We start from the raw sequence: 16230 nt of genomic DNA, 5'->3' as shown, positions 1-16230 counted from the left end.
TCACCAGCAACTTTTATGTGTGGCGTTTGAGATATGGCCCACTTCTATGGTATCTTGTGCAAAGTTGCAGATGGAGTTAAGAGCAAAATCTGGCACAGAGTGTACTCGGAGTAGAGTAGCATAGGGAATGAATAATTACTAATTGGAGTTAGATATAACGATTGTGACCATGGAAAAGTATACATAATTTCTTTTCGATTTCATTCCCACACCCATTGCGCTACTGGGGCAGTGACATCGAAAGTCTGTAGAGGGCGCGCATGCGCCTCGGCGCGCTCCCCCGCTCCCCCCTCCCAAGTCTGGGCGCGCCCCCGCACCTCCAAGCGCGCCCCCCACCCCCCGGTCTTTCGCCTTACCCATAATGCGCCGCGAGAAGCGTTCAGTTATTTACAGCCCGGCCCAAGATGGCGGATCATGAGGAGCAGGTCTCGGAGGAGGAGAAGGTGAGGGGTAATTTGCTTCATCCGGCTGCTCTAAGGGTCTAGCTACGGGTGTAGGCACTGCGCTAGCTTTGCCGGCGTCTACCCTGCCGGTTGACGAGCGGAACGCCGTGAGCGCCGGCTGTGCCCGGGGCGTCTCGGCCCTGCCCTGCCCGGTGCTAGTGCAGGGCCGCTTTATTTTTAGCTTGGTGCAAATCGCCCGCAGTCCTTGTAGGGTCGTCGAATGGCGGGTGCCCAAAAAGAGCCGAGCGTGCCGCCCGCACCCTCGGGCGGGGGGTGGGTGCCAGAGCTCGGGCGGGGCCAGGGCTGAGACTCGGGCGGGGTCTTGGACTCCCCTCGCCTCTCGTTCCCCTTTGGTTCTGGCTGCTTTCGCCGTTTCAGCTTCGGCCGACGACCTGACACTGCTGCTGGAGCCGGGGAGGACAGAGCGCGGAACAGTATAGCTCCCCACCGATGGCCGGTGTCCTCCTTCCCGGTCGCCGCTGCCCTTTCCTTATGCCGCAGCACTCACTTTGTAGGAATTGTGTATCCAAACACCTCCCCGAGGCTGCTATACCAGCTTCTATGTGTTAGTTTAAGCGCTGGGGAGAGAGAGAATATCCAGGCTGCATTTCTCATTATCTTTCTCTTCTATGTTTTAAGACATTTCCTGTTAGTAAAGATGGCAAAGTTAGGATCTGTTCCCGAGTCTCTGTAGGTTTAGCGTCTTTTGTTCATTGCTGCTAGAAATAAACTGCTTAAAATCGTCTCCTTCAGTAAGCAGTCTACATTTGAATCATGTTAACTTTCTAAGGAGTGCCGTGCCAATCAGCCTGTAATCACACATTTCATTCTGTGAAAACAGAACTTTTGTAATTTTGTTTGAACTTGATATGAATTAGGGTTTTACTCAAAACACGTCCTTGTAAGTTTCAAAACAACTAGGAGCACAAAGTAATTTTCGAAGGTTCTTTCTATTGGGTCCAGTGCATCAGTTATTTTGATTTTAAATACTTTGTGATTTCTTTTAGTTTTGACATTACCGTATACTTCGCTCTGCTGTCTACCAGGAAGTCATTTCAGTTCCATCTTCAGTGTTTAACATTGATCACTACAGTAATATTTTCTTGGAATTTGATGCAAATTATTTCAGGCCTACACAAATATTGTCAGGGCAGCTAATACATTTTTTCTTAAGCTGTTCTCATAATTTAGAATTTTAATCAGTCTGTACTCTTATTCCTGTTACATGATGTAAAAGAGAATAATGAATTTCACATAACAGGCCTCCATTTTGTTCAAAGTAGATTGAGCGTACTAAAGTTAGTTTATTATACGTCTGAAGAAGGTACAGTTTCATGACTTTTGATCTGCAAAGTGGGTTAATCTAATAGGCAGTTTTTCTTGATGGTTTGGGAGGAAACTAGACAACAGTAGATGGACCAAGGTGTTTAAAAGGACTACTTGATTAACAGGTTGGCTAAGATAAATATTTGGCTGCTTTCAGTATGTTTTTGAAAATCATGAAAGTTTAAGTGTTAATTGATTTGCTACTTTGTTAGACAAATCGAGGCAGGTGTAGTAATTGATTTTGATGTCTTATTAATCAACGGTGTTGATTGAGTGTTGGAGTGCAAGAGTAAGGGAGCTGAGTTGCAGTTCTACATGGCTTTGCTGAAAATGCACCTGGAGTACTATTTGAACTTTCATTCTCTATCTTGAGGCTATTCATGATTTGGAGATGGTGTAACAAAGATTCATTTAATTGGTTACTGCAGTTGTGCATTTTTATAACAGTACAGATATTAAACGAGATGGCAATGCAGTACTGGAGAGCAGGTCAGACAGCATCTTTGGAGAGGAATAAACAGTCGGCATTTGGGACAAAGATCCCTCATTTGGACTGGGGGGTGGGGGGAAGATAAGTCAGAGTAAGAAGGTGGGGGGAGGGGAGGAAGTAGTACAGAGTAGTAGGTGATGGGTGAACCGAGGGGATGAGGGGTGAAGTAAAGAGCTGGGAAATAGAATGGTGAAGGAGATAAAGGGGTAGGAGAGAGGGAATCTGATAGAGGGTAGAGCACCATGGAAGAAAGGGAAGGAGGAAGAGCACCAGAGGGAAGGTGATGAGCCCATAAGGAAATGGGTGAGATGAGGAAATGGGAATAGTGAGGGGAGGGGGAATTAGCAGAAGTTCGAGAAATTGATGCTCATGCCATCTCGGCCTGAAACATCAACTGATTATTCATTTCTAGAGATGCTGCCTGACCTGCTGAGTTCTTCCAGCATTTTGTGTGTGTTGCCTTGGATTTCCAGCATCTGCAGATTTTCTCATGTTTGTGATTAAATTGCCTATTTCATGCAAATTGAGCCTTTGAGATCTTGTTGAAATGTGCAGTTGAGGGCTTAAATGGCTGTTATCCCTGTCTGCAAAGAACCTGGTAGCTGATGCAGGGTCAGCTATTTAGAGCACAAGTTTTGAGCTCTGATTTTCCCATGACTATATTCAAAGTTGAGGTGGATAGGTTTCTAGACTTTCAAGGAAATCAGTGGGATACAGTGGAATAAAACTGAGTATTCTGAAAATACATCTTTGTATACGGAAAACATTTGCGGTTTCAGGTTAGTGTATTTGTTATCACTCATGGCAGTTGTGCAGGATTGGGGATCTCAATAAATGGTTGAACAACCTTAAGAGACTGTGGCTTGTTATTCCTCTTGTTCTTCTGAGATGCCACTTCACAACTTCATTGAGGTTTGTTACTTGTACCTCTAAATTTGTGACTCAGTACAATGTCGTCTACAGTGGAATTCTGGTTAACTGGGACGCATTCAAACCAGTACATTTTAGTCCAATTAAGCAGCTGTCCCAATTAACCAAAGTTTCATGGAAATAGTTAAAAAGCCAAACTGCCATGTAACTAACAATTTGTGTGTTTAAAAGAATATAGAACATCAGAACACTAATACCTCTACAGTACTATATAACTGTATTAGTTCCTAATAGTTATCGACAGAAGAATTCATCTGCCATGTTATTTTGATTGTAAATGAACAAATCAGCGCAGGCACATAGTGTAGATAATAGACTGCATCCTCCACATTTTCATTGTAACATTCAAGATTATCATGCCTTCGAATTCTTCGTAATTCCTAATTTGTTGAAGTAGTGAAATTGTTTCATTTTCACTCCCAGCTGTTTCTGGAATCTCCAAATTGAATGCTGAAACTTTAGTGAGCAAAATGGTTCCAAATTGTCTTCCTGCTTATTTCTCCAACTACCAGGGAATCCCAGTTATTCTCTCGATTTTTATTTTTCCTTAAGAGTTATGCAAATAAATGGCTGCCCCGGTTGAACAATTAACTGAAATCCACTGCATATGCCAAAAACCTGTAAAGGATGTTTGTTTTAATTAACATACGTATTCATAAGTTTGTTTTGTGATAGGAATGTAGTTATTTAGAAATTTTAAAATTAAATTATAGTCTAGAGGTTATAACATTTGTGTGAATATTCAGGATGGGTTTTGGACAGAGTAGGTTATCCTGGAAATTTGGTAAACAGAAGCAACTGTTTATCAATTTAGAATGTTTTATAGATGCCACTCATCCTCTTCAGTCTGAAATACACTTTTGTGCAAATGAAGTGAGTTTACTTGCATTCTCTAGCTACACTGCATTTTAATCGTTACGTATGAGTTTGTTTCTGAATGACGTTGTAACTTCTGCTTCACCAAACTGTCACTACAGCTAGAAAGTTGCATTAATTTACAATTGTTATTTAAGTCTGTCCGAGCATTTGTACTTTGTACCAAAGTTAAGTTTAATGCACAAATTAATCTTCTGTGTAATGAATTCAGTAAGGTGATAAGATGATTAGCTGATTTGAAAGTGTATGGATATTTCATTTGTGTTTTAAATGTCAGATATTGTGGGTTTAGATGTCATCTGAATGAAAATGCTGGTATAGATGTTGGAATGGGATGCTACAAGATTATTTATAGACTTGAAGATAAAATAGCTTTAAGTTACATCTTTGTTTTCTTAGGCCCAGTTAGATCCTTCCATGTCATTTGCTACTCCAGTGAGCCTAGATTCCAACACAGCCTCTCCTAATATCCTTCACACACATTTTTCTCAAGGAAGCAAAAAGCTTTTGTTCTTGGTGATATTTTTATGGGAAGGGGAGGGGTGTGTGGAATTTTGCACTGCCTCACACCCAGAGTTTTCCATAGATTGATTTTTGTGTTTCAAGAGACAAATTAAATAAATCTTGTCTGCACTGAAGTTGATTTCCTACACACTGACCAAAATTAGGGTGGTCTGTGATTGCTGACAGGTAACTGTTTGGAATACAATACATTCATTCATTCATTATTTTAAAAATCATTTGTTTTTAAACTGAAATAGTAACAGAATAATTGTTTTTTTACCTCCATCCATCTATGTACTTTTCATAAAGACTGATTTTAAAAAAATACTACTGTAATTAATTTGATAATTGCTGTCGGGTTTGTAGTAGAAATATTCTGTGTCTAGTCTGGTATATATCATGTGACATTTATAGTCCTTCTGAGCATAGTTGACCCAATTGCTGAAAAATATAGACATTTATTGTAAATTTCTAGATCTTATAGTTAATTATATATGTATATCAAAACTAACAATATAATAATTGAATGGGCAGTATTACTTTATAGCATGTCCTTTTTCAATTATTAACAATTACACTAGTGAACGAGAATAAGGATTAAATATTAGCGATGCAGCTAGAAATGCAGTAGTTAGGAGGACTAGCTGTTTTTCTGGTACAGTCTGACCTGGATGCTTTGTTGTCTTTGTGCTTAGGAATAGACAAGTGGTGGGGGGGGGTGTGGAAATGTGGGGGTACAAGAGCATGTTGCTCATTATTACAGTAAAGTTTTCAGAAAAGCAAGTGGATCCTGTAAGATAAGAATTAAGTTTTGCCTCTGGTTGCATCTTAACTATTTGTTTTCAACAAAGCAGGACAGTTTAGAAATTGATCTATGGCTGTGGGTGGTGGCACCTGTTTTTTAACAGGAAATTGCACATTTTCTTTATGATAGGAATTAACTGAGAAGCTAAACTAAGTGGGATGGGGTTGCTAAATGAATACAACTATCCTATAGGTAACAGATTTAAGGATAATCATCCAGGATAATTTATCTGGCAGGAAAACCTGTCATAAATATAGGCAGTGAGGTTATATGTGAGGAAAAGTCACTTGTAAAACACAGGGAAAGGAATACTTACAAATTAAGAGGCTAAGATTTAACTCCTGTGGCTCTGCACGTGGGCAGCTCTGGTCCTTAAGGGGACCTTCTCTTTCCCTAGTCACCCTCTTACATTCATATAACTGAAGAATCTCTTAGGATTTTTTTAAATCGAGTTTGCCAAATTCATTCTTGCCCTCCTGTTTTCCCTCTTAAGCTTAGTCTTAAACTTTTTATATTCATCAAGGGATTCATTCATACCTAGCTGCCTAAGCACAATATAGGTTTCCTACTTTTTGCTTACCAGTCTCTATGTCTGCAGTCATTCAGGAGTCCCTCAATTTGGTGTGCCTACACAGTGACACTGTTAGTGGAGCTGTATCCTGAGGGCTTCAGCATTCTTCATTCAATATGCAACATTCTCCTGTGAGGAGTTTACTTTGGATTCTCCAATTTCCTCCTGAAGATATGGCCATTGTGTTAATGAGAATGAGGGATGAATATAATAGGATTAATTTAGAAGGGTGCTTTATGGTCAGCCTGGACTAGTTGACCATGTTTGTTTCTTTGCTGTATAATTTGGCAGCTCTAAAACAGGTTGAGTACCCCTTATATACAAAAATACAAAAATCAAAAAAGCGAAATTCGTTTTGTTTACTAATATGACATCATGAATGGGAAATTGTGCAAGGCGGTGGGAAGATCAGAATTGGGTTTGTTATCACTGGCAGCAGTTCAATGCTATACATTATATTGAAGAAGAAAAAAAGAAAAATAAATAAATTGCATTATGTATAATGAATAGATTAAAATCGTGCAAAAACACAAAATATATATTTTAAAAAGTGGAGTAGTGTTCACGGGATCATTGTCCATTTAGGAATTGGATGGCAGAGTGGAAGAAGCTGTTCCTGAATTGCTGAATGTGTGCCTTGGGGCTTCTGTACCTCCTACCTGATGGTAACAGTTGCTGGGGGTCCTTTATAATGGACACTGCTCCTTGAAGATATCCTGGGTACTTTGTAGGTTAGTACCTGGGATGGAGCCAACTAAATTTACAACCTTCTGCAGCTTCTTTTGATCGTGTGCATTAGCCTGCCCACCTACCTCACCTACCCGCCCCCCCCCCCATACCAGACAGTTTCTACAGCCTGTCTGAATGCTCTCCATGGTACACCAGTAGAAGTTTTCGAGTGTTTTTGTTGACATACCAAATCTCTTCAAACTCCTAAGTTCAAACTTCATTCTAGATGTTGTCTTGTCGACGTTGTAGCTGCATCGGTGTTGGGACCAGGTTAGGTCCTCAGATCTTGAAACCCAGGAACTTGAAACTGCTCAATCTCCACTTCTGATCCCTCTGAGGATTGGTATGTGTTCCTTCATCTTGCCCTTCCTGAAGTCCACAATCAGCTCTCTTCATCTTACTGATGTTGAGTGCAAGGTTGTTGCTGTAAAACCACTCCACTAGTTGGCGTATCTCGCTCCTGTACACCCTCTCATCTCTATCTGTGATTCTACCAACAATGGTATCATCAGCAATTTTATAGATGGTATTTGAGCTATGCCTAGCCACACAGTCATGGGTATAGAGAGTGTAGAGCAGTGGGCTAAGCACAAACGTTGAGGTGTACTCGTGTTGATCGTCAGTGAGGAGGATATGTTATCACTAATCCGCACAGATTGCAGGCAATATGCAGATCCTTGCACATCACGCTGTTCTGAGGAGTGACCTTGCATGTGTGTTGAATAGAAGTTAATGAAAAATACAAAACTGGTGTATAAAGTGAAAAATGAAGATCTCAATTGTGAATTGAAGGAATACATTTGTCTGTGTTGGAATGAACATATGCCACTTTAACAGTATGCTGATCATGAAACAAGGAAAGATTTATTCTGACAAACTGGAAATTGAAAGTAATTGTGAATATTCTGCAGACTGGTTGCAGAAATTTAAGAAAAGGCACTGCATTGCATTTTTTTTTAAAAAAGATCTTAAACATTTTAAAGAGTTTCTGCTGATCATGAAGCACTGATAAGTTTGCAAAAATCATCACTGAAACTAACACCAGAACAAGTCTACAATACTGATTGTTTTTACACCTTACATAAATGTTTTTTAAAAGTAAAATACAAATGATACACTGTAACCTTGTAGTCATAGCATGACATTGTAGGTGATACTGAAATCTGGCTTTTTTTAAATTGCTGTTCAACATCTGGTTCAGGTATTCTTCTGATGCTGCTGTGCTGCTTTTGTTATCCTGCACACATTATATTTTCATTATAATAATGGTAAGTACAGGTCAGCCTTCACTAATCCGGCACCACTGGGACCTGAGGAGTGCCCAATTAGTGAAAATGCCGAATTACAGAAGGATCACATTAAGCATAATCAGTGCCGGAGTATCAAAGGAACCGGATTATAGGTAGTCAGATTAGTGAAGGTCGACCTGTAATAATTTTTACTGTTAAATGCATACATGTGATGAACAAGTGTAAGACTAATACTGCTTACTGGTAGTACAAAAATTCAGAGTTGGGAATTATGGTGATCCCAAGCTATCTCATTACATATTCCAAAATCCAAAACATTTCTGGCCCCAAGCATTTAGGATAAGGGGTACTCAACCTGTAGCGGGAACATTGCAACAATGAAATGATAGTAGACTTTGTGACTGTACTTTTGTAATATTGGGTAAGGTAGGATTTGAAACACAGGACCAGTGAAAGTTGTGTTGTCTATACGCAGTTTTGTACTACATTTCTGTGAAATATGGTGAATCACCAAAACCCATTGATGTAATGCCCACTTTATATATATTTCTGGTAATTCTCTGGTCTGCCAGATAATTAAATATTAATCCTTCACTATGGTTGTCAAATTGTATTATTTCCAGAATCATTATTGGTGTTCCTTAAGATTATTTGTGTTATTGATTCTGGATTGCACTTGCTATAGTGATCAAAATACAATGGAGCATCTTCATTCAATTCCCTGCCCACCACTCAGTTTATTATTTTTAGTTACAGTTGAATTAGTAATTGAACTGCGCAGTTGAATTACAGTTGAACTTTTAATACAAACTCTTTAAAAACTTGGGATGCATGGCAATAAGAATTAACTGATTTGATCATTGGAGCTGATGTCATGGGTAACTTCATGATTTGCCTCCTTGGACATTGTTTCCTTCCTTAAAACTGTATTGATAGAACTCAGACATAATGTGTTGGCTGTTACATTCTCAAGATTAGATTTTTCTCCTCATTTAAGTTATTAAACAGCATGAATTCTAGGATGGATATCATGTTGCAGTGAATATTTGGCAGAACTGTTCCTGCACACACAATTTTTGGGAATGGTGCCCAAGAAATGATAAATGACTAATGTGAACGTACATGTCCAAGGACCAGCAGCAAAAGACATGGAATGCTCTCTCAGATCATTTTATGAGGAAAGTACTTAAAAGGCTCAAATTCCAAGAGGACAACCCAGTCAACTTTATTAGTCTTTGTTGGAGTAATAGAGAATAAATCAAGGTAATATAATGTTATGTTTATTTTTTTTCAAAAAATGTCTAATGAAGACTCCATAGAGTTGCAGTTGTAGCCAAAACCTGTGTAGTCAGAAAACCAATAGCAGAATGAATATCAAACTAACAGTATAGTTAAGATTAGCTACAGATGACCCAGTGATGCTAAAGATCAGTACTGCAACCATACTTATTCCCCACTTACATAAATGAGTGAAAGGTTAAGTGTAAGATTTACATCACGTGCTGGATGTGGTCAATAAGACAAACTTATGGAATGCAAGTGTAATTGATAGCCTTCTTTTTCTCATTTGAGGTGTATTTTACTAAGAGGGAATCCATGCTATTCTTTACAATAAGAAAGCAAAGGGACCTTGAATATTGGTACTCATGGTGAAGTGAAAACAGTTTAATAAAGCCATTCTTAAAAGAGCAACAAAGTAATGCTGAAGCTGAAGTTCTAAAATTACAAGAGAGTTTGATACTGTAAACAAAGTTCTGTCAATAGGACATGAGATCTGTTGATAAATTTAATAGGGACTTGAGTAATTTATTTATCCAAAGAAATTGGAATGTGGAACTCTGTGCCACAGGAAATAATTGAGCCAGATAAGATATATTCAAGGTTAACTTAGGAAGGCATATGGAGAAAGAAGATGGTTTGATAGTTAAATGAAAAAGTGTAGGTGTGTAAACACTCAGAACTGGTGTTTAGAATTTTATGTAACTTCAGATCAGTTGTTGACATCAGATTGTCTCAACAGAAATTTCATAGTTGACTGATTAAATAGGAATTGCCCTCAAATATTCATCTTTTCTTTGGTTCATCTGCTTGATAAAGGTTTTAATATATTACAACAGACTGGGGGTGGGGGGGGAGGAAGAGTATCATCAAGATCATTTATTTCTGAAGATCTTGGCCGGAGTTAATGCTCCATGTCAACTTCTGTCTTTCATCAGCGCAACAAATTGTCATCCAGCTTCTCAAGTACCTTCATGTAATCCACCTCAACAACAACCTGTGACAGCAGTATGGAATGGAAGGGTTTACTTATGCTTTGTTTGTATTTAGAAATTGCCTTTGTATGAAACAAGGGAAGAGAGATGATCTTGGAAGGTCTCTTAATAAAGGGTACTAAATAGAGGTTAATGGAATGCTACAAGACTGAGCTTCATGGGGATCTACTGGATTGATAAGTAGATAAGTGTTGTCCTTCAAGCTGAAGAGATGAATTTTGTTCATTATAGAGATGTGGACTTGAAAATTAATTCTCTACCTGAACAAAATAACAAATTATGCAGGAGCAATTTCATTATTTACCATCATTAATTAAAATATTGATCCTAAATCAGTTGGTTTGTTAGATACGTTGTATTGATTGAACAAGTATCATGCAGTCAACTCCCAGTATTCAGTAAGAATTCTCTATTTAATCTTCAGGTATGGCAATTATTCACCTCAATAATAGAAAAAGTATTTTTTGAGATCATGGTCACACTCAATATTGGAAGATTTCTTTGATTCAAACTTTGACAGAAGAGTTAGTGCAGTTTTGGCGAAGGTAGAATGTAGCTCATAAGTTGATTTTGATGAATTACAAATATGAAAATGAGAGTGCAAGGGCTTGAGTGACAGTTTTTTGGAGTTAGAATAATGAAGGGGGCAAGAATGTGTTAGGAAATATAAAATGTTTTATAGGGCAATCAGTGGAAGTATTGGATAACTAGTAGATTAAAAATTTCTGCTCAAGTTATCAAGACATCATTGAATTTGTATGAGCAATATGGTCAGCAATGTTCCTGGACTATGCATTGTATGTTGCTGATTAAATACTCTGATTGCATTGATGTAGTTAAATGAACTGAAATTGGAAGTATCTGTTTAGATTTTGCATGAAATGTCAAATAGATCCTTTCTACAACATCTAATGGGAAAAGGCAATTTAGTGAAGAGTTGGGGGGGGTGGGGAACACTTGTCCATGTTCAGGGCAATTATTGTCTCAGGCATACCATTAGTTGTTTTCTCATTGCTGATTAAGGTCTTGTTGGGTGCAGCTTATTCCATTTCCGCACATCAGAATTGTGACTGTGCTTCAAAATACTTGATGGAAACATTGAGGATACTGAACATGTTCTGTAATTTTAGATTCATTTTAACATCTGGCTGTGGGATATTTTAGGATTGGGTATATCCAAGTAATAAAAATGCTGGGTTTAGAAATGTTAAATTTAACCTGAACTTATTTACAGCAGTTTCCTTTTTAAGTTCTTAACCCCCTTACAAATAAGCCGTGAGTAGACACATCCTGCTACGTTTGGTGAGCTAGATTGTTATAATTTCTTCAGTATCCTCAATTTTTTTTATTGTAATAGCATAGGAGGTATCCTCCCAGGTTTTTCCTTGCTTGTTGACCTTTTTGAATTCTTTGTACTTGCAAAGCAAACTGATCTGGATTGATTATTTTTTTTCTAAAATTAATTTTATTTCTATACTTTGAAGTGATAAGGCAACAAATACAAATAGTTTGAAGACAGTTGTAATGAAGGTGGTATAGGATTGTATACAAATTCAAGTATTGAGACTTAATTGAAAACAATCCCCTTTGACTAGAATTTAGATTAGATTATGAGGACACTCAGTCCTTCTTTATGGGCATTTAGAAATGCATGCAGTAAAAAATGATACAACATTTCTCCAAAATGATATCACAAGAAAACACAGGACAAACCAAGACTAAAACTGGCAAAACCACATAATTATAACATATAGTTACAACAGTGGAAAGCAATACCATAATTTGTTAAAGAGCAGACCATGGGCACGGTAAAAAAAAGCCTCAAAGTCCCAACAGACTCCTCATCCCATGCAGGTGGCAGAAGGGAGGAACTGTCCCTGCCATGAACTTCCAAGCGCCGCCAACTTGCCGATGCAGCACCATTGGAAGCATCCGACTGCAGCAGACTCTTGAGTCCGTCCGAAAACTTCACGCCTCCGACCAGCCTCTCTGAGCACCATCCTCTGCCGAGTGCTTCGACCCCACCCCGGCCGCCGAGCAACAAGCAAAGCCAAGGACTCGGGGCCTTCTCCGGAGATTCTGGACCACACGGTAGCAGCAGCAGCGAAGCAGGCATTTCAGAAGTTTCACCAGATGTTCCTCTGTGCTCTCACATCCGTCTCCATCAAATCAGGATTGTGCACGGCACCCTACTTGACAAATAACAGACATCACTGGAGTGGCCGCTGCAAGCTGCATCGCTCTGCCATCTCCTCCCTCTATAGATTTATAGATTAATACAAAAATTACTCCAAAATGTTGTTTATCAGGCACTTTTTGATCTAGAATTGTTGAATGAAATAAAATCAGCTTTGGTATTTTGAGATACTACCAACCAGAAATAGACTAGGGTAATAAGTTTTGCCGAGACAGGAAAGGGGATTCTTAAGTTAATGGAAAATTCCTTTGTATTCCTTTATCAAAGAGCCAGTAATAGAGAAAAAGATACCAAATTTGATTAGACACACAAGTGGCAGAGTTTTCACTGCTGGAAAAGGGCATAGCTACAATATAACTTTTAACTATTTAAAACAGGTAACTTGCTTAAAATGGGTGTGCCACAGTGTTCCCTCAAATTTTTTTTACATCTGCACATTCCAGCCATTACTCTTAAACGTGGAATTTTACACCGCCTGAAAACTGCCTGGCACTTTAAATGTTCTTGTAATATTCACATAAACCACGACTCACAACACAAACGATGTCAGGCAGTCAAAACAACTGACAGGTACAGTGGGGAAAGTAAAATGTTTTGACTAGATGGCATTAGTGTTCAGCTGGTCAGTGGTTTATTACTGTTGAGCTACCGACTTCCATTCTGTGTTTATCATTACAATTTGTAATAGTGTTGTAACTTGAAATGCTAACACTGTAAATATGTTGAAGCTCCAAGATCTTTCAAAGTAAAGATTATGGCACATTTATTTAGAAAATTTATGGATTATATTCATTTAATACAATTATAGGGAATTCCGAAACTAGATTTCAGAATTGACACAAAATTCCAGCTATGCGGCAGCAAAGGCTATGTGCATGGGAGCATTTCAGTTTCTTGTAGCCGTGCACTTACGCAGCTTAGAGGGATCCGTGGTGTGCATAGGAATTTCTTTTTGGAGCAGCTAGTGAATCTCTGGAATTCTGTACTCTGGAGGGTTGTGGAGGTTAGGTCATTAGCTGTAATTAAGTGGATGCAGGTACATTTGTGAAAGATCGGAGAATTGAGGACTGTAAGCAACTAGCGCATGAGGAGTAGAGACTAATGAGCCTTTTGAAGCCTGCATCACTATTCATTTTAACGATCATACTCATAGTGAATGGTAAGGCACACATCAGAGGCCACATAGCCACTTCTGTATTTACTTTATAACCTCACACATCATGACCTTAGAGATCCTTGTCCTGGAACTCAGTGAGCCAGGTAACAAATATAGAAAATTAGTACTATCGACATTTTGGGCTGTCTGGCTGCTGAGTTCCTCCAGCATTTTGTATGTGTTGCTTGAATTTCTAGCATCTGCAGATTTTCTCTTGTTTGAGGCTGGTCCTCGCTAGCCTCCCACCCCTGGTCAGATCAGCTCTTGATCCCCTGCAGTTTACATACCAGGAGCACATTGGTGTAGATGATATCAGCTGCCTGCTGAACAGAGCTTACTCCCAGGGCAGCACTGTGAGGATTGTGTTTTTATTTTGAGCGGCTCCAGTACCATACCACCCTCATTGTTGGGCGGAAAAGCTCCGTTCAGTGCAGCTTAACACTTCCATTGTTTCCTGGATAATGAACTACCTGACCGGCAGACCGCAGTTTGTGTGGCCTCAGCTGTGTGTCAGACATGGCTATAGGTAGCACTCGGGTCCCACAGGGGACTGTATTGGCTCCCTTCCTGAATCTTGTAATCTTGATTTTGAAATGCTTGATAACTAAAGCTAGAAAAGTTCTGAATAATTTTCTTCATTTCTGTCATAGAGGCGACAATTTAGCTAATCTGGAAAGAGATAGAGACCAGTGGTTCCTAAACCTTTTTTTTGACTGTCTGGTCATCAAATAAAAACTATAAAGAATTTTGATTTGTAATGCACTTTGAAAGAAAATAGGAGCTGTGAATTCAAAGCTGACAAATAATTGCAGAAATTATGTAAGCCTATTTAAAGATAGAAATAAAACTATTTACACATTAAATATGTAATTAATGAACACATACCAATCCTCATAAAGGGATTAGAAGTGGAGAGAATGAGCAATTTCAAGTAACACGCAGAAAATGCTGGTGGAACACAGCAGGCTAGGCAGCATCCATAGGAAGAAGCACAGATGACATTTCAGGTGGAGACTATCTCTTCTTTCAGTTAGTCCTGATGAAGGGTCTCGGCCTGAAACTTCAACTGTTGTTCTTCCTATGGATGCTGTCTGGCCTGCTGCGTTCCACCAGCATTTTGTGTGTGTTGCTTGAACTTCCAGCATCTGCAGATTTCCTCGTGTTTGAGCAGTTCCAAGTTCCTGGGTGTCAAGATCTTTGAGGATCTAACCTGATCCCAACACATTGATGTAGTCATAAAGAAGGCAAGACAGCAGCTATACTTTATTAGGAGTTTGAAGTGATTTGGCATGTCAACAAATACACGCAAAAACTTCTATAGTTGTACTGTGGAGAGCATTCTGACAGTCTGCATCACTATCTGGTATGGAGGGGCTACTGCACAGGACTGAAAGAAGTTGCAGAAGGTTGCAAATCTAGTCAGCCCCATCTTGAGTACTAGCCTACAAAGTACCCAGGACGTCTTTAGGGAGCGCTGTCTCAGAAAGGCAGCGTCCATTATTGAGGACCTCCAGCACCCAGGGCATGCCCTTTTCTCACTGTTACCATCAGGTAGGAGATACAGAAGCCTGAAGGCACACATTCAGCGATTCAGGAACAGCTTCTTCCCCTCTGCCATCTGATTCCTGAATGGCCTTTGAAGCTTTGGACACTACCTCACTTTTTTAATATACAATATTTCCATTTTTGCACATTTTTTAATAATCTATTCAATGTGTAATTTGGTTTTTTTTGGTCTCTGCTAGATTATGTATTGCATTGAATTGCTGCTGTTAAGTTAACAAATTTCACGTCACATGCCGGTGATAATAAACCTAGGTGCTGGAGGTCCTTAATAATGGACGCTGCCTTTCTGAGAGCTTCCTCCCACATAACGTATAATAGCTTAGGAAATTAAGAATTAAGTCTTCAAATGAATTCAGCGTAGATAATGTAAAATGCAGAAATTAAATATTGTAGGGTACATACAAATTACCGGTGATGCTTCAAATGCGATGCGGCAGGGAGTTCAGAAGCTTAATGGCCTGGGGAGTGGGAGGAAGCTGTTTCGCATCTTGACCATTCTTGTCTCTATCGAGTTTCCTGTCTGATGATGGAATGTCAGAGGATGCAGGGTGGATGGGTGGTATTCATTAATAATACTAAGGCCTCTACATACACAGTGCTCCTGGTAAAAGTCCCCAGTGGATGATAGGGAGACCCCTATGATCCTTCGGACATTCTCAGTTTTTTGTAGGGACTTCTGCTCCAATACTTTGCTTCCATACCAGATGGAGATGCAGTTTGTAAGGTTGCTGTCAAGGTGCTTCTGTAAAATTAGGTTAAGGTGGGGGGGGGGGGCTTGTGTCGTGGAGACAACTGCTTGTGCCACCTTATTCAGGGAAGTGACATAGAGGGCCAGATGAGGACATCCGTGATGTGAACTCACAGGAACTTGGTGCATTTAACTCCCTACAGAGGAGCCATGTATGTGCAAAGGGGGATGGTTCATCTGCACCTTCCTAAAGTCTACAATCATTTCTGTGATCTTCATGTTCGGACTTAAGTTGCTTTTCTCACACCAGTCTACCATCTGCTCTGTTTCCTCTCTGTACTCTGTACTCTGACTCCTGATCGTTGTTGATGAAGCCAACCACAGTTGTGTCATCTGTAAACGTGATATGATTTGAGCTGAATCCTG

General features: G+C 39.4%; 1 protein-coding gene across 1 annotated transcript in view; it reads left to right on the top strand.

The window, feature by feature from the left end:
* The first annotated feature begins 344 nt into the window (after positions 1–344).
* LOC140202573 (F-actin-capping protein subunit alpha-2) overlaps positions 345–16230 on the top strand; it is a 40546-nt gene continuing 24660 nt past the window's right edge. The window contains exon 1 of the mRNA XM_072267596.1: positions 345–443. Coding sequence (XP_072123697.1) covers positions 405–443 — 39 coding nt within the window. The 5' untranslated portion in view covers positions 345–404. The remainder of the gene's footprint in view (positions 444–16230) is intronic.

This window comes from Mobula birostris, chromosome 9 (genome assembly GCF_030028105.1).
Source record: "Mobula birostris isolate sMobBir1 chromosome 9, sMobBir1.hap1, whole genome shotgun sequence".
Classification (NCBI taxonomy): Eukaryota; Metazoa; Chordata; class Chondrichthyes; order Myliobatiformes; family Myliobatidae; genus Mobula; species Mobula birostris.
Note: the sequence above shows the minus strand (reverse complement) of the source record. Positions and strands in the feature narration are given on the sequence as shown.